At 49.5% G+C, this 24,490-nt stretch overlaps 1 protein-coding gene across 1 annotated transcript in view; it reads left to right on the top strand.

Annotated features, from left to right (window-relative positions):
- The first annotated feature begins 6,503 nt into the window (after window positions 1-6,503).
- LOC127585878 (complement C3-like) overlaps window positions 6,504-24,490 on the top strand; it is a 52,055-nt gene continuing 34,068 nt past the window's right edge. The window contains exons 1-7 of the mRNA XM_052043590.1: window positions 6,504-6,531; window positions 7,178-7,479; window positions 13,506-13,707; window positions 16,189-16,366; window positions 18,192-18,262; window positions 20,987-21,075; window positions 23,271-23,353. Coding sequence (XP_051899550.1) covers window positions 7,220-7,479; window positions 13,506-13,707; window positions 16,189-16,366; window positions 18,192-18,262; window positions 20,987-21,075; window positions 23,271-23,353 — 883 coding nt within the window. The 5' untranslated portion in view covers window positions 6,504-6,531; window positions 7,178-7,219. The remainder of the gene's footprint in view (window positions 6,532-7,177; window positions 7,480-13,505; window positions 13,708-16,188; window positions 16,367-18,191; window positions 18,263-20,986; window positions 21,076-23,270; window positions 23,354-24,490) is intronic.

The raw sequence follows: 24,490 nt of genomic DNA, 5'->3' as shown, positions 1-24,490 counted from the left end.
GGAGGTGGCTAGAACCATGAGGAGCCACCTTATGGAGGTGGCTAGAACCATGAGGGGTATAGACTAGGTGAATACACGCAGTCTTTTTCCCCACAGAAAGGGAATCAAAAACGAGAGGGCATGGGTTTAAGGTGAAGGGAAAGATTGAAAGCGGCAACCTCTTCACACAGAGGGTGGTCAGTACATGGAACGAGCTGCCAGAGGAAGTGGTTGAGGCAGGTACATTCAACGTTCAAACAACACTTGGACAGGTGCACGGATAGGAAAGGTTTAGTGGGATACGGGCCAGAGGTGGGGAAAATGGGACTGGCTCAGGTGGGCAACTTGGTGAGCCTGTTTCCACACTGTGTTACTCAATGACTCTCAGGTTGGTCTAGTTCCGAGGCCAGGGGCACAGGTTCGATCCCGACCTCCGGCACTGTGTGCGTGCGTGTGTGTGCGTGTGTGTGCGTGCGTGTGTGTGCGTGCGTGTGCGTGCGTGCGTGTGCGTGCGTGCGTGTGCGTGCGTGCGTGTGTGTGTGTGTGTGTGTGTGTGTGTGTGTGTGTGTGTGTGTGTGTGGAGTTTTCACCTTCTCCCTGTGACCAGGTGGGTTCCCCCACCGGGTGCTCCGGTTTCCTCCCACGTCCCAAAGACGCTGCGGGTCGGTGGGTGAATTGGCCCCTGTAAATTGCCCCCAAGTGTGGAGGAGCCAGTGGCAAGGGTTCGAATCCCACCAGCGTAACTCTTTGAATTCAAGTTACTAAATAACCCTGGAATAAAATCCTGGGGTTGTTCCTAATCCATTGGGAATGTTGCTAAAATCCACCTTGCTTCTTCCCCACCGCTGTCAGACTCCTGAACCAACCACCTCTCTCACATCCCTTCCCTGCGGTGTTGCCACGTTCTCTGACTCTTAACTCTCTCTCTCTTGGTTATTCCCTCATTGTGACTTCAGCATCTTTCTGCACTGCTTCAGACTACACAAGAGTCTTTGCCCCATTCTGTTGTTTTGCGCTTGCCACTGTATTTATTGGTGTATTGATTATTACCATGTACACTGATAACTCTGTGAGCTTCACACAAGCAAGGAATTTCACTGCACCCTGGTGTGTGCGACAATAGTGTTTAAGGTGAGAGGGGGAAAGTTCAAAGGAGATGTGCGGGGCAAGTTTTTTTGCACAGAGAGCGGTGGGTGCCTGGAATGCGCTGCCAGGGGTGGTGGTGGAGTCAGATACCATAGAGGCGTTTAAGAGGCTCTTAGAATGTGCAGGGAATGGAGGGGTATGGACCATGTGCAGGCAGAAGGGATTAGTTTAAGTAGGAGTCATCTGTTTAATTAGTTCAGCACAACGTTGTGGGCTGAAGGGCCTGTTCCTGTGCTGTACTGTTCTCTGTTCTATGTTCTCTGTTCTATGTTCCCTTTTCTATCCCTGTGTGTCTTTGCCCAACGTTTTAAATTTGACACTTGCTCCTTGAACTAATGGTTTTCATCCCTTTTCCCCAACTCTCCACACCTCCTATGGGACTTCCTTCGTGAAAAATCCTCCACAAATCTCACCCCTTCCCCTTCCCAAGAGCAGACTTGGCCTGGAAGCCTTCCCACGACAGGAGGGAGGTCGCCGAGGCAGGGCAGGGGTTAGGACGGGACTGGGGTCAGGGTAGGAAGCCACTCTCAGTCTGGGGATGTACAGGGAGAAATGAGACAGTCTGAGACAGATCGAGAGATCTCACTGTGAGAACGTTGCTTAAAATAACCGCCCCGTTACCCATAGAAAGTCAAGTAGGAAATCAGAGATAAGTAAGCAGAAGCCACCCGTTGTCAATGGGACAGTGGAAATGTCTTGAGGCAACATGTTATGAATATATTTATAACTGCACATTCCTTACCCAGTCAGAAATGACTCCACTCACTACACAGATGACTCAGGTCAGTATCTCCAGCGAGGCTGATGAACTAAAATCGGGAAGCCCCCACTTGTACCTTTTTACCTCTTGAGGCGTCTTTGTACCCCGAGTTTGAATTTGCTGGGAGGATCTTACTGGTGGACAGAGGACAGAGGGGGAGGGGCTCACAGCGCGGAGATACATTGACACTTATTGGCAACTCTTAAAGGGGCTGTGCCCGATTGATTAGCTGTAAGCAGAAGCCCAAGGCTCACGTGCTCAGTCCCTTTAAGTACTACAGGCAGAACAGAAACTCAGCTCATGTGATGGAACCTTCAGAGGTTATGAGAGTGAAGGGGTAGTGAAGTTGTAGTGAAGTTGTTGGGGAATCAGCCAGAGTTCTGGCCTACTGATCGTGAGTTCAAATCCCACCATCGCTACTGATGGTGGGATTCAAACTCACGATCAATAGAATAATATTGAATTTTATTATTGAATAATTATAGAATTATTGAATATTATCAAATAATTATTTAATATTATTATCGAATAATGTTTGAATAATATATTAACTGATGGTTAATAATATAATGAATTACATGACAATATAATTCATGAAGTGAGTCTGGAGGGGGTTCCCAGAGCAGAAATGTTGACTGTGTTTCACTCTCCACAGATGCTGCCTGACCTGCTGAGTGTTCCCAGCAAGTTTCTGTTTTAGCTCCAAAATGACCTCATTGGCAGTAACGGACACCTGAAAGGTGGGTTGATCTGAAACATGAACTGTTTCTCTCTCCACGGATGCTGCCTGACCCGCTGAGTGTTCCCAGCATTTTCGGTTTATATTTCAGATGTCCAGCTTCTTGAGTTTTCAGATAAACCTTGAATTTAGTATTTTTTTTTATAAACAGTGAGAAAGCTAAGGTTCAAAAGGGTTGGAATTTTTTTCTCCAAGGTTTTTCCCAGGGTTGGGGAATCAAGAACCACAGGGCGTAGATTTAAGGTGAGAGGGGAGAGATTTAATAGGAACCTGAGGGGCAACTTTTTCACCCAGAGGGTGGTCAGTATGTGGAACGAGCTGCCAGAGGAAGTGGTTGAGGCAGGCACATTAACAACATTTAAACGGTACTTGGACAGGTACATGGATAGGAAAGGTTTAGAGGGATATGGGCCAAACGTGGAAAAATGGGACTGGCTGAGTTGAGAATCTTGGTTGGCATGGACCAATTGGGCCGGAGAGTGTTTCCTTACTGTGTGCCGCTATGCTTCTAAGACAAAACCCCGTCATACAATTGGTAAATTGGTTTATTATTGTCACCCGTACTGAGGTACAGTGAAAAACTTTGTTTTGCATGCCATCCATACAGGTCATTTCACAACAGTACACCAAAGTAGTACAAGGGGAAAAGAAATAAGAGGGTGCAGAATATAGTGTGAAAGAACATTGTTAGTAATTCTTAAAATTTTAGAATTTAGATTTAAAAGAGTAGAGTAAGAGAGGTAATGAGCAGATCTGCAGACGGCAGCAAAGAGTCAGCACACTCTTTTGTTCTCTGTGATCCTTGCAGAAAGAGATCTGCCTCCTTTACCCAGACTGGGCCGACATGTGCCTCCAGACCCACTGAGGGTCCACAGTTCTGGGAATGATTAGATGGGGGGGGGGGGGGGAATTGACAGAGGGTTCACGCTGTATCACATCTTCAGTGGTTGTGATACAACCCGATCCCACACCAGACCCGAAAGATGTGGTTCCAGGTGCTGGAATTACAGCCATTACAGAGACAGACCCTTCGGCCCACCACATCCATGCTGACCTTTCGATACTAACCCCCATCAACCAGCACCTGCTCCGTATCCTTCTCTGCCTCGGTGATTCAAGTGCTCGTCCAGATACTTCTTAAACGCCGTGAGAGGTCTCTGCCTCCACCACCCCCTCAGGCAGTGCGTCCCAGGTTCCACCCACCCTCTGGGGGAAACAATTCCCCCTCGGATCCCCTCTGAACCTCTTACCTTAAGCCTACTGTCGGGCAGGAGGTACAGAAGCCTGAAGTCCCACACCACCAGGTTCAGGTACAGCAACCATTCGGCAAGCGGCACATCCCTAATCACTACCTCAGTACAGCAACACTATGACCACTTTGCACTAAAATGGGCTTTTGTTTTGTTCTAATTGTGTTCTTTCTTGTAAAAATTGTGTATAATTTATGCTAAATTTATACTTTTCTTGTGAATGCTGCTTATCTGCTGCTCTGTGCCTGTGAAGCTGCTGCAAGTAAGCTTTTCATTGCACCTGTGCACACATGGACTTGTGCAGATGACAATAAACTCGACCTTTACTTTGAAACCCTCTGGTCTCAGACCCCTCTGCCATAGAGAAACGTTTCTGCCTATCTATGCCCCTCAGAATTTTGGATCAGGTTCCCCGCTCAGCCTGCCCCGCTCTAAGGAAAACAAACACAGCCTCTCTGGTCTCTCCTGAACTTCCCATCCCAGGCAACACCCCGGAGAGTCTCCCCTTCATTCTCTCCATGGCAACCACGTCCTTCCTGCAGTGCGGTGACCAGAACTGCCCGCCGTGCTCCAGCTGTGGCCTGACCAATGTTTCCTGAAGTACCTTCCTGCCCTGGTATTCCGTGGCTCAGCCAATGAAGGTCAGCATGCTGAGTGCCTTCCTCCCCACCTCAAACCCCTGTGCCGCCAGGTTCGGGGACCTCTGGATGGACATGGAGGTCCCTCCGTTCCTCAACACTCCCGAGGGCCCGGCCGCTCGTGGAGTACACCCTTGCCAGCTGCCCCCATCGCCCTCCCCTTGGGACGTTTGACCCTCCGTATCGGGCAATGGGGTGGGTTTTCGAAAGGCAGGTTTCTGGGGGTAACTGGTCGAGGGGGAAGTGGGGTTCAGGATATTCCGGGTGCTGGAATCCTGTTCCTTGAGATCTCGGTAACCCTTTTCCGGCCCTGACACCCCTCCCGATCTCTGTAACCCCCTCCAGCCCTTACACCCCTCCCGATCTCTGTAATCCCCTCCAGACCTTACACCCCATCTCTGTAACTCCATCTAGCTCCTACACCCCTCCCTCAGTAACACCCTCCCCCTACATCCCTCCCTAACTCAGTAATGCCCTTCAGCTCCTACACCCCACCCTCTGTAATCCCCTCCAGCCCCCCCACACACCCCCCCTCCGTAACCCCACTGGCCCCCACACCCCCCATAACCCCCTCCAACCCCCACACCCCCCTCTGTAACCCCCTCTTGCCCCCACACCCCTCTCCTGCTGTGGATGTCCCTCCCTCCACTGGTGACCCCATCCACGTCCTCAGTTCCGAACCCCCCTCCAAACCCTCCCTCCCACTCCTCCTTTGCAACTCTCCCTTCTCCTTGAACAAGCCTTGTGGTGCAGGATCGGAACTCTCAGCCTAGAAAGAGGCCGTTCAGCCCATCGTGCTGCTGAAACAAGCAGCTGTTGGAGGCTAAGCCCATTTCCTACGGACTTGTAGATCACTGGTCACTCTCCCTCCTTTCATGACAAGTGTCCAGATTATCCCCTCCTATGCTGCTCTCACTCAGAACCAGTCACAGGTCTTCCCCCACACATCACTTCCAAACCCATGTAAAATCTTCGACATTACGATCACTCTTCCCAAACGCTTCTCGCTGCCTTGGTGAAGCAGCCAGCATAATCAAAGACCCCACCCACCCGGGTCATTCTCTCTTCTCTCCCCTCCCAACAGGCAGAAGATACAAAAGCCTGAAAGCACGTACCAGCAGGCTCATGGACAGCTTCTATCCTGCTGTTATAAGACTATTGAACGGTCATCTAGTACAATAAGATGGACTCTTGATCTCACAATCTACCTCGTTATGCAACTTACTGTCTGCCTGCACCACACTTTCTCTGTAACTGCAACACTTTATTTTGCATTCTGTTATTGTTTCACCCTGTGCTACCTCAATGCACTGTTGTAATGAAATGATCTGTATGGATGGCATGCTAAGCCAAGTTTTTCACTGTACCTCGGTACACGTGACAATAATAAACCAATTCCAATTCCAAGTTTCTAACTCAAACCTTCCTCCTTGCACAACACAAGCTCCAAAACAGATCGTCTCTCTCTTTGCTTCATTGTCCTCTTGCTGTATTAGATATTTAGAAAATAGTTTTGGGTTTTCCATGAGCTTAGCTAGTACTTCCCCTACCTTCTTCCCTTTCTCTGGAGCCCTGTAACTATTTCCCCACCATACACTCGTCCAATCCAATATCCTGATGTTTCCCTCTCTTTCGCCATCCCAGCACTCCTCAGCAAAGTGCCTCGGGATATTTCTCCGTGTGAAAGGCGCTACATAAATAAAATATGTTGTTGCTGCCACAGAGCCAAGTCAAAGAGCCCAACAAAGCTCGTGACCACCATCTGCTGCCCCCTATTCTGCACCACTTTGCCTCACTGTAAATAATATCCAGTAAAACTCTGATAACTGTTCAGAAATCAGAAGGTTCAGCTTCTGTGTCTCTGGATACTGATACCTGTGGTCCCTTTAAACTCGCTGGAGCCCTGTTTCCTGTGCTCCCTTTAATTTAACCATTAAATTAACGCACTGAAACCTGACCGTCAATAATCCTGGACCCACTGGCCTGTTGACCTGTCTTGGGAGGACTCTTCAGTATTGTGTACGGTTTTGGTTGCCCTGTTGAAGGATTAAACTGGAAAGAGTGCAGATGAGATTTACGAGGATGCTGCCAGGACTTGAGGGTCTGAGTTATAGGGAGAGGTTGGGCAGGCTGGGACTCTATTCCTTGGAACATAGGAGACTGAGGGGGTGACCTTATCGAGGTGCATAAAATCATGAGGGGTACAGATAGGGTGAATGCACGCAGTCTTTTTCCCAGGGAAGGGGAACTAAAAACTAGAGGGCATAGGTTTAAGGTGAGGGGGGAAAGGTTTAATAGGGACCTGAGGGGCAACTTTTTCACACCTCTATGGAGATATGGAATGAGCTGCCAGAGGAAGTGGTAGAGGCGGGTACAATTAAAACGTTTAAAAGCCATGTGGACAGGTACAGGGATAGGGAAGGTTTCGAGGGATATGGGCCAAACACAGGCAAACGGAACTCACTTAGTTAGGCACCTCGGTCAGCAGGAATGAGTTGGGCTGAAGGGCCTGGTTCTGCACTGTCTGACTCTGTGACTTCTACAACTTGGTCGGCATGGACGAGTTGGGCCGAAGGTCCTGTTTCCGTGTGGTAGGTATCCCCTAGAAACCCCTTTACATCCCCCTCCCTGCTCACAATGCCATTTGGTTTTGTGTCGTCAACAGACTCAGGAACATGGCATTTGGTTCCCCAAGGCCTTGACGTCGATGATGAGAAGCTGGGGCCCAAGCAACAATCCCCACCAATCCCACCTCCCCAGGGAGCCAGCTCCGGAGGAGTTAAACACACAGCAAGCATTGGGACATCAGAGGAGTGCGGAATTAATGAGTAACGCACTGTCAACACCCGCATCCCCCCCAACTGTTCACAGACGGCCGATCTCTGCTGGAGGAATCCATTCGGATATGGGACTACTGGTGATTATCTTTGCCTGTTTGCTCCCTGCTGTTACCGAGCAGAAGCCCTCGTAAGTATCCACTCGAGCCCTGTTGACGCGCGGCGGTTTTAGAGCAGGGAAGTGTGGCCAAAGGGGTTTGAAGATGACTTAGGACCTCAGTCGTTTCTCAGTCATTTAACTGTTCGAAACGCATCTGCTGGTGTTCCTGATTGGGTGGGGGTTCGAGTTGTGATACGTGTGGATGGGAACGTGGATGGGAGAGGTTGAGAGGGATATGGGCCAAATGCAGGCAAGTGGGACGAGGTCAGACGCGTATCCTGGTCGACGTGGACAAGTTGATTCCGTGCTGTATGATTCTGTGACTTGGAGTAATATAGAGTACATAGAACATAGAACAGCACAGCACAGGAACAGGCCCTTCAGCACACCATGTTGTGCTGAACTAATTAAACTAGTTAAGCACCTAACTAAACTAATCCCTTCTGCCTACACAATGTCCATACCCCTCCATTCTCTGCACATCCATGTGCCTACCTAAGAGCCTCTTAAACCCCTCTATCGTATCTGCCTCCACCACCACCCCTGGCAGCACATTCCAGGCACCCGCCACTCTCTGCGTAAAAGAAACTTGCCCCATACATCTCCTTTGAACTTTCCCCCTCTCACTTTAAATACATGTCCTCTAGTATTAGACATTTCAACCCTGGGAAAAAGATACTGACTGTCTACTCTATCTGTGCCTCTCATAATTTTATAAACTTCCGACAGGTCTCCCCTCAGCCTCTGCCGCTCCAGAGAAAACAACCCAAGTTTGTCCAACCTCTCCTTATAGCACATGACCTCTAATCCAGGCAGCATCTTGGTGAACCTCCTCTGCACCCTCTCCAAAGCCTCCACATCCTTCCTATAATGGGGCGACCAGAACTGAATGCAATACTCCAGATGCAGCCTAACCAGAGTTTTATAAAGCTGCAACATAACTTCCCGACTCTTAAACTCAGTGCCTTGACTAATAAAGGCAAACATACCGTACACCTTATTTACCACCCTATCAACCTGCGCAGCCACTTTCTGGGAGCTGTGGACTTGGACCCCAAGACCCCTCTATACAATATTATAGGGGTCAGCTGTGTCAGTCCAGTTAGTTCAGAGTTTACAACCCAACCACACTTTTACAGACCTTTTGCCAGTATGACCATACCCAATCACTACACAATGAACTGTTCACATCACTCCTGGATCCTAATATTACATAGCGACAGACCAGTACACACCAGTACTGTACCGTAATGTTGTACAGTCACTGACCTGTACCCAACAGTACAGATCCAACCTCACACAACCCCATAATCCTTCTCCAAGTCTCGAGGGACTGAGTTATAGGGAGAGGTTGGACAGACTGGGACTTTATTCCTTGGAGAGTAGGAGACTGAGGGGTGACCTTATAGAGGTGGATAAAATCATGAGGGGCATAGATAGGGTGAACACACATAGTCTTTTTCCCAGGGAAGGGGAACCAAAAACTTAGAGGGAATAAGGTGAGAGGGGAAAGATTTAAAAGGGACCTGAGGGGTAACATTTTTCACGCAGAGGGTGGTGGGTATATGGAACGAGCTGCCAGAGGAAGTGATTGAGGCAGGTACAGTAACAACATTCAAAAGACATTTGGGTAATTACGGACCTGTACCCAACAGTACATCTCCAATCACCCCTCCCCGCACCCCCCCCGTCCTTTCCCATCTCAATCCCAATCCCCACACGTCCTTCACCATAACAACTTTGCAGATTCTGCATCCTGCCCATCCCCTCCCCCACTCTCATCAACCGATCCATCTATTCCCCACCTCCCTCCCTTTATTCCAGGGTCCACTGCCTTCTCCCACCAGATTCCTCCTCCTTCAGCCCTTTGCCTCTTCTACCGATCACCTCTCAGCTTATTACATATTCCCCCACCCCCTCCACCCACCTACCTTCCCCCCCTCACCTGAACTCACCTCTCCCCTTCCTGCGTGTGCTCCTCCTGCTTCCCCCCCCCCCCCACCTCCTCATTCTGGCTTCTGCCCTCTTCCTTTCCAGTCCTGGTGAAGGGTCTCGGCCTGAAACGTCGGCTGTTTATTTCCCTCCATGGATGCTGCCTGACCCGCTGAGATCCTCCAGCGTTTTGTGTGTGTTGGTCTCTCCCTTCATCTGCCTGTCAAAAGTCCTTGACCGCCTGTGGGCTGTCTCTCGGGATGACTCAGGCACCCGCCACTGTCTGTGTAAAGAACCTACCTCCGACATCTCCCCCAAACTTTCCTCCACTCACCTTGAACTGATGTCCTCTGGTATTGGCCATTGCCGCCCTGCGGAAAAGGTGCTGGCTGTCCACTCTCTCTATGCCCCTCATAACCTTATACACCTCTATCATGTCGCCTCTCATCCTCTGTTGCTCCAAAGAGAAAAGCCCTATCTGTCTCAACACTTCCTCATAAGACATGTTCTCTAATCCAGGCAGCATCCTGGTAAATCTCCTCTGCGCCCTCTCTGAAGCTTCCACATCCTTCCTATAATGAGGTGCCCAGAACTTAACACAATACTTCAACTGTGGTCTGACCAGAGTTCTATAGAGCTGCAACATCACCTCGCGGCTCTTGAACTCAATCCCCGGACTAATGAAGGCGAGCACACCATACACCTTCTTAACCACCCTATCAACTTTCGCTGCAACTTTGAGGGATCTATGGACTTGGACCCCAAGATCCCTCTGTTCCTCCACACTGCTAAGAGTCCTGCCATTAACCTCATACTCCACCTTCAAGGGGTACATGTCTTTTCATGGCATTTATACCCTGGATATGTATGCCCATGACAATCAACTTGGACTTTCAGGGATCTATAGACATTTACCCCTAGGTCCCTTTGTTTGGGCCCTACCATTTACTGTGTATGTCCTATCTTAATTGACCTTCCAAAATGCATCACCTCACTCACCTGGGGTAAATTCCATTTGCCAGTGCTCCCATCAACTGATCTACATCCTGCTGTGGCTTTAGAAAACCTCAGAATCAGAATCAGGTTTATTATCACTGACTTATATGTCATGAAATGTGTTGTTTTGTGGCAGCAGTGCAGTGCAAGACATAAAAATTACCATAATTTATAAAATAAATAGTGCAAGGAATAGGAATAACAATGGGTTCATGGACCGTTGAGAAATCTGATGGCGGAGGGACAGAAGCTGTTCCTGAATCGTTGCGTGTGGGTCTTCAGGCTCCTGTACCTCCTCCCCGACGGTAGTAACGAGGAGAGGGCATGTCCCAGATGGTGAGGGTCCTTGGTGATGGATGCTGCTGCCTTCCTGCGGATGGTGGGAAGGGTTGTGCCCGTGATGGAGCTGGCTGAGTCTACGACCCTCTGCAGCCTCTTGTGATCTTCCCTCATTACCCCCAACGCCACCAACTTTTATGTCACCAACTTTAATGTTTATTGCAAGCAATAAAGGTCTCACTACTAATTCTCTCGATCAAGACCTGGAGAAAGGTGTTGAGGCGGGTTAGTGGGTGTTTAAAGGGGCATCTTAATGCGGCTGATGGAGAGGCTGATGGACCTTGGCATGGAAGTCAGAGACGTCAGCAACTCCAAAGAGTGACGTAGAAGAATCTCCCTCCTGCGCAGGTGCGAGTAGGCTCTTTCCACCTAGATTAGGAGAGGTAAGTACGAGAGGACATGGCCTTAGGGTGAAAGGGGAAAGGATTAGGGGGAACATCTTCACTCAGAGAGTGGTGGGAGTGTGGAACGGGCTGCCATCTCATGTGGTAAATGTGGGCTCACTCTTAAGTTTTAAGAATAAATTGGATGGATATATGGAGGGGAGAGGTCTGGAGGGTTATGGACCGAGTGCAGGTCATTGGGACTAGCAGAATAAAGTTTCAGCACAGACTAGAAGGGCCGAATGGCCTGTTTTCTGTGCTGTAGTGTTCTATGGTTCTAAGGAGGGGTCAGCCTTTTGAAAACCGGAAGTTGCCCAATTACGACGGAGATAAGGTGAAACGTTTTCAGAGGTGAGTCGTGGGAACTCTCCTCCTTAAAGCTGTGTCTTTGATGGTTTTTAAGGCCCAGAACTACATAAGAGTCTTGCTAAGCAAGGGGTGAAGGGGCAGGAAGGAGCTGTTAAGATCGCAGTCAGATCTGCTCTGATTGTACCGAAGGGCGGGGCCGGCTCAATGGGCAGAGTGGCCTACTCTTGCTCCCTGTCCACACGGTCACCATCTGCAGAGTGACGCAGGAGGGGATCAGCTCAAGCTGCCCTGCGGGACTCCTTAGCGCCTTTCCGAGTGGTCAGCGGAGGCTTTGGTTTCGGGGCAGTTGACGGGAATGTGGGGAGAATAAGTCAGGATTGGGGCAACCAGGCAGCTGGTGGTCGGCAGGAACTCGGTGGGCCGAAGGTCCCGTTCCCGCGCCGTCTGACCTTTCTGACCTCTTGAGCGCCAGCCGGAGAGGGGGTCAATCGGTTGACAAGGCAAAGTGGAGGAGGACTTTGGATGCTGAGGGAGTCAAGAAACGTGGGGTCAGTACAGGGGACAATTGGTGGTAGATCAGCCATTGGACAGTGTAACAGGAAAGATGGGCCGAACTGCCTGATCCTACTTCTAGGGTCATCGAGTCGTACACAGAAAGTCCACACCCACACCAACCTTCTCGTCCGTCTGTATTGTCGGATCCGGTTATTTTCGAATCCGCAGGTTCTTTCAGGAGTCCAGGAATGAGTTGGAAACAACCTGGTGCTTCACAAAGTTTTATTGGAGAAGTTTAAAACAAAGAGACAGTCACAGAGCACATGGCACTGGCTTTACTACTGGGGGACGAGCTGAGACAGAAGGAACTAAAGATGAGCACGGGCTGGTGGGGGGGTGGGGGGCAGGTGGGGGCGGAGAACAAGAGAGAGAGAGGCAAGAGAGATAGAACCATAGAACAGTACAGCACCATACAGGCCCTTCGGCCCACAATCTTGTGCTAACCTTTAAACCTCACCAAAGACTATCTAACCCCTTCCTCCCACATATCCCTCTATTTTAAATTCCTCCATATGCTTATCTAGTAATCTCTCGAATTTGACCAATGTACCTGCCTCCACCACCACCCCAGGCAGCACATTCCACGCCCCAACCACTCTTCGGGTAAAAAACCTCCCTCTGATATCTCCCTTGAACTTCCCACCCTTTACCTTAAAGCCATGCCCTCTTGTATTGAGCATTGGTGCCCTGGGAAAGAGGCGCTGGCTGTCCACTCTATCTATTCCTCTTAATATTTTGTACACATAAGATAAGCAAAGATAAACAAGAGAGAGAGATAAGCAAGAGAGAGGTTAACAAAAAACAATACCTTTTATACCTGAGATAAGAGGGATTCCTTAGCTAACAATAGTCCAATCAGCAAACCTATTAGATACCTGTGGCATAACCGACCAATGAGAACACACATATTCACCTGATGGATGAACCAATACGCTAGGAAGTGGCCATTCCTCGTGCAGCTACTTGAGGTGTATTAAACACTATACGTGTTAAAAAACTACTTAAAACAGTCGAATCCAACAATACTGATCCCACTTATCTGCGTCCTTCTGTGCCTTGTCAAGTGAAGTCCCCGTCTAAATGCCTCTTAAACCTGGTGACTGTACCTCATTCCCCCACCTCCTCTGGCAGTGCGTTCCAGATATCGACCGCTCTCTGTGTAAAAATCTTACCCCTTTAAATCTCTGACATTTCACTTTAAACCCATCCCCTCTTGTTTTCGATACCCCTGCCATGGGAGACAGAATCTGACTACCTCCCGCATCGATGCCTCTCGATGTCTCGTGTCAGCCCATCCTTCAGTCTCCGTGGGAGACAAGCTCAGCCTGTCCGCGCTCCCCCCATAGCCAAAGTCCTCATGGAATTGACCAGGAGATACTTACCGGGAGCTTTTGTCTCAGCTGCCTCCAAGTCTGAGGGGGTGAGGACTAGAGGAGTCAGCCAAGCTGTAACGTGGCAGTGCTTGAGCTCACGATAGGGGTGGTGCTGGTATCCGGGGCAACTGCCTGTCTCCTCACCGTGGTGATACTCTGTCTGCTGTAGGTATCTCATCACCGCCCCCCATGTCGCTCACGTTGGCCTGGGCCAGACCGTCACCCTGCAAGTCTTCGAGTCCTCTGCCGACGTTACAATCACCGTCTACTTTGAGAAGCAGGTGGGGAAGGCGACAGAAGTCATCTCCTCTCGGAAGTACACGGCGCAGCTGAACCAGGGGAACAACTTTACTCAAGTGATCCCTGCACAGGTAATCCCACCCTTTGGGACATCGGCCAGAGTTATCGCCCTCATTAGCTTCGGTCACCGACAGGCTACCATCTTCGTTCCATCTCCCCATCTTGCTTCTGTGCCCCTGAAGACTCTTCACATAGAACAGAATGGCTTGGTCTTTCTCTGTAGTTGTACAGTATAGAAACAGGCCCTTCGGCCCATTACGTCCATGCTGACCTTTTTGCCCACCTACACTAATCCCATCTGCCCGCATCAGGACCGTATCCTTCCATGCCTTGCCTAATTCAGGCTCTGTCGAAATGCCTCTTAAACAGAGTACAGACAGTCTCTGGGTTAGAACGTAGAACATAGACGAGTACAGCACAGGAACAGGCCCTTCGGCCCACAATGTTGTGCCAAACTAATTAAACTAGTAATTAAACCCCTAACTAACCTAATCCCTTCTGCCTACACAATGTCCATATTCCTCCATTCTCTTAGATAGCCACGTGAATGATAGGGAAATGGGGGGGGGCGCGATGTGGGAGGGGAGGGTTTGATAGATCTTAGAGCAGGATAAAATGTCGGCACAACATTGTGGGCCGAAGGGCCTGTACTGTGCTGTAATGTTCTATGTTCTCTGCGGATCATGTGCCTATCTAAGAGCCTCTTAAACACCTCTATCATATCTGCCTCCACCACCACCCCTGGCAGCACATTCCGGGCACCCACCGCTCTCAAAGACATACGGGTGAGGAAGTTGTGTGCGTGCTACGTTGGCACTGGAAGCGTGGCGACACTTGCGGGCTGCCCCCCAGAACACTACACAAAAGATGTATTTCACTGTGTGTTTCAATGTACATGTGACTAATAAAGAGATCATATCATATCGCTGTGTGTAAAAAAAGAAAAATCTCCCCCAAACTTTCCCCCTCTCACGCCAAATGCGTGCCCTCCAGTATTAGACATTTTGACCCTGGGAAAGAGATACCGGCTGTCTATTCTGTCCATGCCTCTCATAGTCTCACAAGCCTCCATCAGGTCTCACAATTCCCAGGGTAACCCTTCCTTTGACCAGTGGAAAATGATTGCCCCATCAAGCCTTCCTTAACACAGAAGGAGGCCTTGCAGCCTGTTGGCTTCATGCTAGCACCCCAGCAGTCCCATCCCACCTCTGTGTGCTTCCCTGTTGCCCTGTGTTCTCTCTGACCTGGTTCGTCAATTGCCCCGCCCCTCCCACGCCACACACCCACACTGGGGGCAGCTGACCAACCTGCACGTCTCTGGGATGTGGGGAGCACCCGGGGGAAACCCATGGGGGAGAAGGTGCAAACTCCACCCACAGGCAACGCTGGAGGTCGGGATCGAACCCGGGTCTCTGGAGCTGGGAGGTGGCGGCTCTACCCGCTGCACCGTAATGATTAGGGTTGCGCAGGTCTGTTCAAGAACCAAATGGTTGAAGGGTAGCAGCTGTTCCTGAAGCCGGTGGTGTGGGACTTCAGACGTCTGTACCTCCTGCCCGGTGGGAGCTGCGTGGTGGGGGATCTGATGATAGAAACCACGTCAGTGGGATACAACCATGAGAATGTAAGAAGTAGGAAGAGGAGTAGACTATTCGGCCCGTTTGTGCCTGCTGTACCATTCGACATGGTCCATCCCATGCTTCAAGATAAGATCTTTATTAGTCACGTGTACATCGAAACGCACAGTGAAATGCATCTTTTGCGTAGAGTGTGCTGGGGGCAGCCCCGCAAATGTCGCCTCGCTTCCGGCGCCAACATAGCATGCCTGACCTGTACGTCTTTGGAATGTGGGAGGAAACCGGGGCACCCGGAGGAAACCCGCGCAGACACACGGGGAGAACGTACAAACTCCTTACAGACAGCGGCCGGAATTGAACCCGGGTCGCTGACGCTGTTGTAGCGTTACGCTAACCACTACGATCCCATTCCTACTGATGGACGTAGACAGGGTGAATGCACTCAGTCTTTTTTCCAGGGTTGAGGAATTAAGAACCAGAGGGCATGGGTTTAAGGTGAGAGGGGAGAGATTTAATAGGGACCTGAGGGGCAACCTTTTTACCCAGAGGGTGGTGAGTATATGGAACGAGCTACCAGAGGAAGTGGTTGAGGCAGGTACATTAACAATATTTAAAAGACATTTGGACATGTCCACGGATACGAAAGGTTTAGAGGGATATACACCAAATGCAGGCAAGTAGGACTAGCTTGGATGGGGATTTTGTTCAGCATGGACCAGTTGGGCCGAAGGGCCTGTTTCCATGGTGTATAACTATGACTCCATGACAACCAGGGTAAAGCCACCGGGTCACAGGGAGAACGTGCAAACTCCACACAGACTGCACCCAAGGTCAGGATCGAACCCAGTTCTCTGGAGCTGTGAGGCAGCTGCACTACTTGGTGTCCCTTCCCTGATTAGACCCCTGAGCCTCACACCGGCACACTGCTGATGTGCCTCTGTTGTCCCAGTGGTAATCCACCCAACTTTGACTCCCCAGATTCTCCCAGAGAAGACAGCTCACCTGAACTTCCTCCATGAGGTGCAGTACGCAACGCTTGTCACTGAACTCTCTGCACCGTTCCACGAGACCAGGAAGGCTTCCGTCCAGCTGAGATCGAGACCCTACTTCATTTATATAGTGACTGATAAACCCATTTATGCTCCTCATGAGACTGGTAAGTTGCATGTAGGCTTCACTTCTCTTTAACATAACGTTTATCAGATTATCAGAGGCATAGGTAGAGTAGGCAGCCGGTATCTTTTTCCCTGCGTCAAAATGTCCAATAATAGAGGGCATGCATTTAAGGTGAGAGGGGGAAAGTTCGAAGGAGATGTATAGGGTAAGTTTTTTTACACGGAGTGGTGGGTGTCTGGAATGCACTGCCAGGGGTGGCGCTGGAGGCAGATACGATAGAGGGGTTTAAGAGGCTCTGAGATAGGCACATGGATGTGCAGGAAACAGAGGGAGATGGACATTGTGTAGGCAGAAGGGATTCGTTTAGTTAGGCATTTAATTACTAGTTTAATTCATTTGGCATATCGTGGGTCAAAGGGCCTGTTCCTCTGCTGTATTGTTCTATGTTCTCTGTTCTAAAATGGGCCTGACCACGATTTCTAGAGAATGGCCTCTGTCGTGATTTTCCATATTGCGACACCACGTCATCTGTGTGTCCATCAACAAACGCTGGTTGAATAAAAAGATTATGTTTATTTGTTTACTTTCTTCACATAACTTCCATGAGAACAAATTTATTCTTTGCCTCAAATTTTTAGGCAGTGATTTGCGACTTTCGAATTTCCATCACCCGATCAGCCATAACACAGGAGTCACCTGTACTCCAGGTATAGGGCAGGCACGGTAGTGTAGCGGTTAGCGTAACGCTTTACAGCGCCAGTGACCCGGATTCAATTCTGGCCGCTGTCTGTAAGGAGTTTGTATGTTCTCCCCGTGTCTGCGTGGGTTTCCTCCAGGTGCTCCGGTTTCCTCCCATATTCCAAAGACGTACATGTTGGGAAGTTGTGGGCATGCTATGTTGGCGCTGGAAGGGTGGTGACACTTGCGGGGCTGCCCCCAGAACACAACGCAAAAGATGCATTTCACTGTGCGTTTCGATGTACATGTGACTTATAAAGATGTCTTATCTTATAATCACACTAAGGCACCACATAACTACAGTGAGATATCTTTCCTCCTACATTCAGATCCTCTCGTAACAAAGGCAAACATACCATTTGCCTTCTGAATTGCTTGCTGCACCTCCTTGTTGACTTTCACTGATTTAGGTACAAACACACTCGGGTCCCTTTTAACTTCAACACGACCCAATCTCTCACCACTCTGCCTTCCTCCTTTGTGCACCAAGCGGTTACCTTCACCTTGTTTCCCGCATTATAATCTCTCCTCCATGTGCTGGCCCACTCTCTCAGCTTGTCCATATCTTCGTAAAGCCTTTTTACACCCTCCTCCCTTCTCACAAGAGATAATACTCTTGTTCCCTCAGTCTCTTTTTCCCCGAGTCGGGGTATCAAGAACTAGAGGGCATAGCTGTAAGATGAGAGGGGATAGATTTAAGAGGAACTTGAGGGGAAACTATTTTACACAAAGGGTGGTATCGATGTGGGAAAGGAAGTGGTCGAAGCACTTACAATAACCGCCTTTAAAAGACAGTTGGACAGGTCCAATGAATGGGCCAAACGCTGGCAAATGGGGCTAGTTTGGATGGGGCATCTTGGTCAGCACGGAGCAGTTGGGCCGAAGGGCTTTTTCCCGTGCTGTATGACTCTAATATGGTGGAAGAGTGTCTGGTGCCTTTCTGAGCCCACAACTGTGGCTCAGGTGAAAGTGTCAGGGGAGATAAAAGATGGATTACTGAGTAAACTTGAGGTTTGTTCAGGGGAGCTGAGACTGTTCACTGACTAGAGAGACCATTTGTAATAGTTCCCCATTACATTGAATCATTCCTGTCCGCTAAAATTATTTCCAATTATATTCTTTTTCAGTACATTACCAAATCTTTACACTCGATCAAGAAATGAAACCCATAAACTGCATGGTTGCTGTTGAAGTGTTGGTAAGTGTGAGTCCAGCTGCTGTTCCTTGATATTATCTTGGGTTCTATGCAATAATATTTCAGCCAGGTCTTCTGAAACCTGATCTACCTTCTTATCTACTGTAATCATCAGAATTAAGGCAATCGACAGAAGCTGAAGGTGTCACTGTGCGAGGGGACACGGTTGTAGGGTCACAGAGTTGTACAGCACAGAAACAGGCCCTTTGGCCCAACCAGTCCATGCCGACCTATCGATCCAGCCTAATCCCATTTACTTGCATTAGGTCCGTAACCTTCTCTGCCTCGACGATTCAGCTGCTTGTCTCGATGCTTCTTAAATGTTGTGGGAGTCTCTGCCTCCACCAACCCCTCAGGCAGTGCGTTCCAGGTTCCACCCACCCTCTGAGTGGGAAACATTCTTCCTCAGATCTCTTTTACCTCTTACTGTATTTCTATGCCCTCTCAGTTGGACAACTCTGCTACGGGAGAAAGATTCCATACACTCTATCTATCCCTCTCATAAAGTTATACACCTCTGTCAGGTCACCCCTCAGCCCCCACCGCTCCAGAGGAAACAAACCTGGTTTTTCCAATCTCTCCCCATAACTAAAACTTTCCAATCCCAGCAACACCCCGGGGAATCTCCTCTGCACCCTCTCCAGCGCAATCACATCCTTCCTGTAGATAAGATAAGATACCTTTATTAGTCACGTGTACATCGAAACACACAGTGAAATGCACCTTTTGCGTAGAGTGTTCTGGGGGCAGCCCGCAAGTGTCGCCACGCTTCCGACGCCAACATAGCATGCCCACAACTTCCTAACCTGTACGTCTTTGGAATGTGGGAGGAAACCGGAGCACCCAGAGGAAACCCATGCAGACACGGGGAGAATGTACAAACTCCTTACAGACAGTGGCGGGAATTGAACCCGGGTCGCTGGCGCTGTAATAGCTTTATGCTAACCGTTACAGTAGTCCAGCTGTGGTCGAACCAATGCTTTATAAATCTGTAACACAGTCCTTCCAGGCTTCACCAGTGAGTCCGAGGGTGTCATTTATTGCATCCGGTGCTCCTGGTGCGGCCTCCTCTACATCGGTGAGACCTGACGCAGACTGGGCAACTGTTTCGTCAAGTGCCTTTGCTGTCCGCCGCAACAGCCAGGACCTCCTGGTGGCCACCCACTTCAATTCCACACTCTACTCCCACACTGACATGTCTGTCCACGGCCTCCTCTACTGCCACATAGAGGCCAGGCGCAGGTTGGAGGAAAAACACCTCGTACTCCGCCTTGGGAGTCTCCAAACTGATGGCCTCAACATCGACTTCTCTAACTTTCTCTAACTGCTAAAAGCTCGGGCTTTTCTCTTTGGAGAGAAGGAGATGAGAGGTGACTTGATAGAGGTGTACAAGATGATAAGAGGCATAGTTTGAGTGGACAGTCAGAGACTTTTTCCCTGGGCGACAATGGCTAACACGAGGGGACATAATTTTAAGGTGATTGGAGGAAGGTACGAGGGGGATGTCAGGGGTAAGTTTTTACACAGAGAGCGGTGGGTGCGTGGAACACACTGTCGGCAGAGGTTGTGGGGGCAGATACATTAGGGATATTGTACAGACTCTTAGGTAGACACATGAATTATAGAGAAATGGAAGGCTATGTGGGAGGGAAGGGTTAGATAGGCCTTATAGCAGGATAAAATGTCAGCACAACATTGTGGGCCGAATGGCCTGTACTGTGCTGTAATGTTCTGTGTCCTGGTAACCCCTCCCCTTCTTTGTCTTCCCTTATTCCTGTGGCTCCCTTCCCCCGCCTTGATGACCTGCCCGTCTCCTCTCCTCCCCTCCCCTCCCCCATCCTTGATTCCATGGTCCACTGCCGTCTCCTACTGGATTCCTTCTACTTCAGCCCTCAGCCTCTTCTACCGATCACCTCTCAGCTTATTACATCTTCCCCCTCCTCCCCCACCCACCTACCTTCCCCCCCCTCACCTGGACTCGCCGATCACCTGAACTCACCTGTCCTCTGCCTGTGTGTGCTCCTCCCCCTCCCCCCCACCTTCTTATTCTGGCTTCTGCCCTCTTCCTTTCCGGTCCTGATGAAGGGTCTCGGCCCGAAACGTCGACTGTTTATTTCCCTCCACAGATGCTGCCTGACCTGCTGAGTTCCTCCAGCACTTTCTGTGTGTTGAACATGATGTCCCAGCTCTTATAATCTGTGCCCGGCTGGTGAAGACAAACATCTTGTGTGCTTCTTCACCACCATATCTACCTGTGTAGCCACTTTCAGGGATCTATGGACTTTTACCCCAAGGTCCCTCTGTTCATCTACATTCCCTTCCATTTTCTGTATACGTCCTACCCTTCTTTGACCTTCCAGAGTGCGTCACTTCACACCTCTCATGATTTTGAGGTCTTCAAAAGTCCCACGGACATGCCTCCCTGGTGGAAACCCACCCGGTCATAGGGAGAACGTGCAAACCCCACACACGGACAACACCGGAGGTCGGGATCAAACCCAGGTCTCTGGAGCTGTGAGGCAGCGACTCTACCTGCTGTGCCACTGTGCCAACGCAGAACTGAAGCGCGTCCAGGAGAATGGTTTGGAATCATCTGAAGCAGCTGGTTAATGACAACATCTAGGCTTTAATGATTAACCTTGTTTTAATGTTGACCCTCTGTAGTTGTTGATCTTTGTGAATCTCCGTTATCAACGAACTGTAAGTGACTTTCTCCTGCATTTCCAGGATTCAAAGGGCACTGTCTTGTCAACTATGGATCGACAAAATGAAGCCAGTTCATTTCACACTGGGGAGATCAGCATTGAATCCAAAATGTAAGATTCCACCTACTGGCTTCACTGAATTGATTTTATATACTCTCTAATCTGCACCCCCTACAATCACAAGGAAGATGCGTCAGTGTCTTCACTTTTGCAGAAGGTTAAGGAGGTTCGGCTTGTCACCGAACATTCTAACAAACTTCTACAGATATACTGTTGAAAGTATCCTGGCTGGTTGCATCACGGTCTGGTACAGCAATTCGAATGCGCAGGAACGTAAGAAGCTGCAGAGAGCAGTGGATTCAGCCCAATACATCACGGGCACATCCCTCCCCACCATTGGTAGTATCTACGGGAGGCGCTGCCTCAAGAAGGCAACATCCATCATTAAAGATCCCCACCATCGGGGCCATGCCATCTTCTTGCAGCTCCCATCGGGCAGGAGGTACAGAAGCCTGAAGTCCCCACACCACCAGGTTCAGGAACAGCTACTTCCCTTCAACCATTCGGTTCTTGAACCAACCTGCACAACCCTAATCACTACCTCCGTACAGCAACACCGTGACCACTTTGCCCACAATGGACTTTTTTTTGTTCTAATTGTGTTCTTTCTTTTATAATTTAGTATAATTTATGCATAATTTATGTTTTTCTTGTGAATGCTGCTTATCTGATGCTCTGTGCCTGTGATGTTACTGCAAGTAAGTTTTTCATTGCACCTGTGCACACATGGACTTGTGCAGATGACTTTGACTTTGAAGTCATGGAAGTCTGGGAAAGAGACCCAATGTCCAAACTCTTCAATCTATTGAGCATTGTTTATTTGGAAGGAATGGATTGAAGAGTTGTATAAAATGTGTATAAAACCATGAGGACCGTAGATAAGGTGAATGCACACCCGCTTTGTCCCCAGGGAAAGGGAATCAAAAAGTTTGGGTTTATTGTCATAAGTGTGCATATGTAAATGCCATGAAGCAGCAAACATAGAACATAGAACACAACAGGACAGTACAGGCCATTCGGCCCACATTGTTGTGCTGACATTTTATCCTGCTCTAAGATCTATCTACCCCTTCCCTCCCACATCGCCCCCCATTTCTCTATCATTCATGTGTCTATCTAAGAGTCTCTTAAATGTCCCTAATGTATCTGCCCCCACAACCTCTGCCGGCAGTGCGTTCCACGCACTCACCACTCTCTGTGTAAAAAAAAACTTACCCCTGACATCCCCCTTATACTTTCCTCCAATCACTTTAAAATTATGCCCCCTCTCGTTAGCCATCATCACCCTGGGAAAAAGTCTCTGACTGTCCACTCGATCTGCCTCTTATCTTGTACACCTCTATCAAGTCACCTCTCATCCTCCTCCTCTCCAAAGAGAAAAGCCCCAGCTCGCTCAACCTATCCTCATAAGACATGCTCTCCAATCCAGGCAGCATCCTGGTAAATCTCCTCTGCACCCTCTCTAAAGCTTCCACATCCTTCCTATAATCGGGCGACCAGAACTGGACACAATCATAAATTGACATAAACTTAAATTAGCATAAATTATGCACAACTTGCACGATGAATAAACATAACGACACAAGTGCAAGACTGAGAGAGAGAAAAAGAAATCCAGTCCGAGGGAGTGTTGGGGTTTTTCAGGTTGGTTGAAGAACCTGGTGCCACTGGGGAAGCAGCTGTTGTTGAACCTTGAGGTGTGGGGTCTTCAGGCTCCTGTAACTCCTGCCTGATGGCAGCATCGAGAAGAGGGCATGGCCCGGATGGTGGGGGTCCCTGATGATGGATGTCACCTCCTGTAGATGTCCTCGATGGTTGGGAGAGCTGTCCCCGTGATGGAACTGGCTGAGTCCACCACTCTCTGTAGCTTCCTGCGTTCCTTGGCATTGGATTTCCCATACCAGGCCGTGATGTAACCTGTCAACTGATGGACTTCGCAGTGGGCTGAGTTTTCACTCTGTGTCTCTGTGACTCAACATTCCAGATCAAATACCCTTCTTTAGAAGCGGGAAAGTGAATCAGAATCAGGTTTATTATCACTGACGTATGTTGTGAAATGTGTTGTTTTGCGGCAGCAGTGCAGTGCAAGGCATAAAGACTTAAAAATTACTATGTTATTTATATAACGAGTGCAAAAGTGGAATAATGAGGTAGTGTTCATGGGTTCATGGACCGTTCAGAAATGTGATGACAGAGGAACATTTAAAGAAGCAATAATATCTCACGTTTTATTTCCTAATTTACAGGAATGGAACATATCAAATTCGGGCAAAAGTCGGCGAAAACTCTGAATACTATGGTTTGAAGAAGTTTCGAGTTCAGGAGTACAGTGAGTCCATTCCATTCCGGTACACTGTCCTTAACCAGACTATGGCTGTGTTGCCTGAACTTTAACCTCACATTTTCCCCCAACACAGTCCATTTGGCCTATCAAATCTGTGCTAGCTCTCAGACCAATCCTGTCAATCCCATTACCTCACTTTCCCATCAACTGCCCTGGCAGATTCTACCCCCTCACCCACACCCTGGGAGCAATTAACCCACCAACCCACGTGTCTCTGGGACGTGGGAGGAAACTGGAGCACCCGGGGGAAACCCACCCGGTCACAGGGAGAAGGTGCAAACTCCACACACACACACACACACACACACACACACACACACACACACACAGACACACACACACAGACACACACACACACACAGACACACACAGACACACACACACACACAGACACACACAGACACACACACACACACAGACACACACACACACACACTGGAGGTCGGGATCAAACCCGGGTCTCCGGCACTGCAAGGCAGCGGCTCTGCCTGCCGTGCCACTGTGTCCCTGCGTTGTCCTGGGGCTGGGATAATTGACATCCTGACTTCCTTCGAGCGAGGTGTGACTTCAGCCACAAAGGTTTCCTTCCATTTCCCTCCACAGACGCTGCCTGACCCGTTGAGTTCCCCCACTGTGTGTTCCTCTTAGACTTTGGTTCACCCAGTGTCCTTCAGGCCACACCTGGTCAAAGGCTGCCTCGTGTCAGGGATAGTGACTCTCACCTCACCTCCGGAGTTTTTCAGCTCGGTCCCTGTTTGGGCCTGTTCTGTGCTGTCTGGGGCTGATTGGTCCTGGCACAAGCCACACGTAAAGCACTGAGAAGCAATAGACGTTGCTCCACCGTTGCGATTGATCAACAGTTGGCAGTTCTGACAGGTGTCTCGGATATGATTGTTCCCTTTGCCTTCAGAGGCATAAATTCACACAGCACCAATCCAAGAAAGCCTGGTTAAGACTGGGGTCTTCTGACCCATCACTGGCCAGTTCTTCAGAGGGAAATAGACGGTCGAGTCCCTTCCTCTGGACTGGAGAGCAGCAGAGATCACAGAGGGGAAGCAGGGAGAGAGGGTCTCACAGAACCCCTGTTGGGGATGAAGGGTCTCGACCAGAAACGTCGACCGT

Source organism: Pristis pectinata, chromosome 34 (assembly GCF_009764475.1).
Source record: "Pristis pectinata isolate sPriPec2 chromosome 34, sPriPec2.1.pri, whole genome shotgun sequence".
Classification (NCBI taxonomy): Eukaryota; Metazoa; Chordata; class Chondrichthyes; order Rhinopristiformes; family Pristidae; genus Pristis; species Pristis pectinata.
This window is presented reverse-complemented; position numbering and strand designations above follow the sequence as displayed.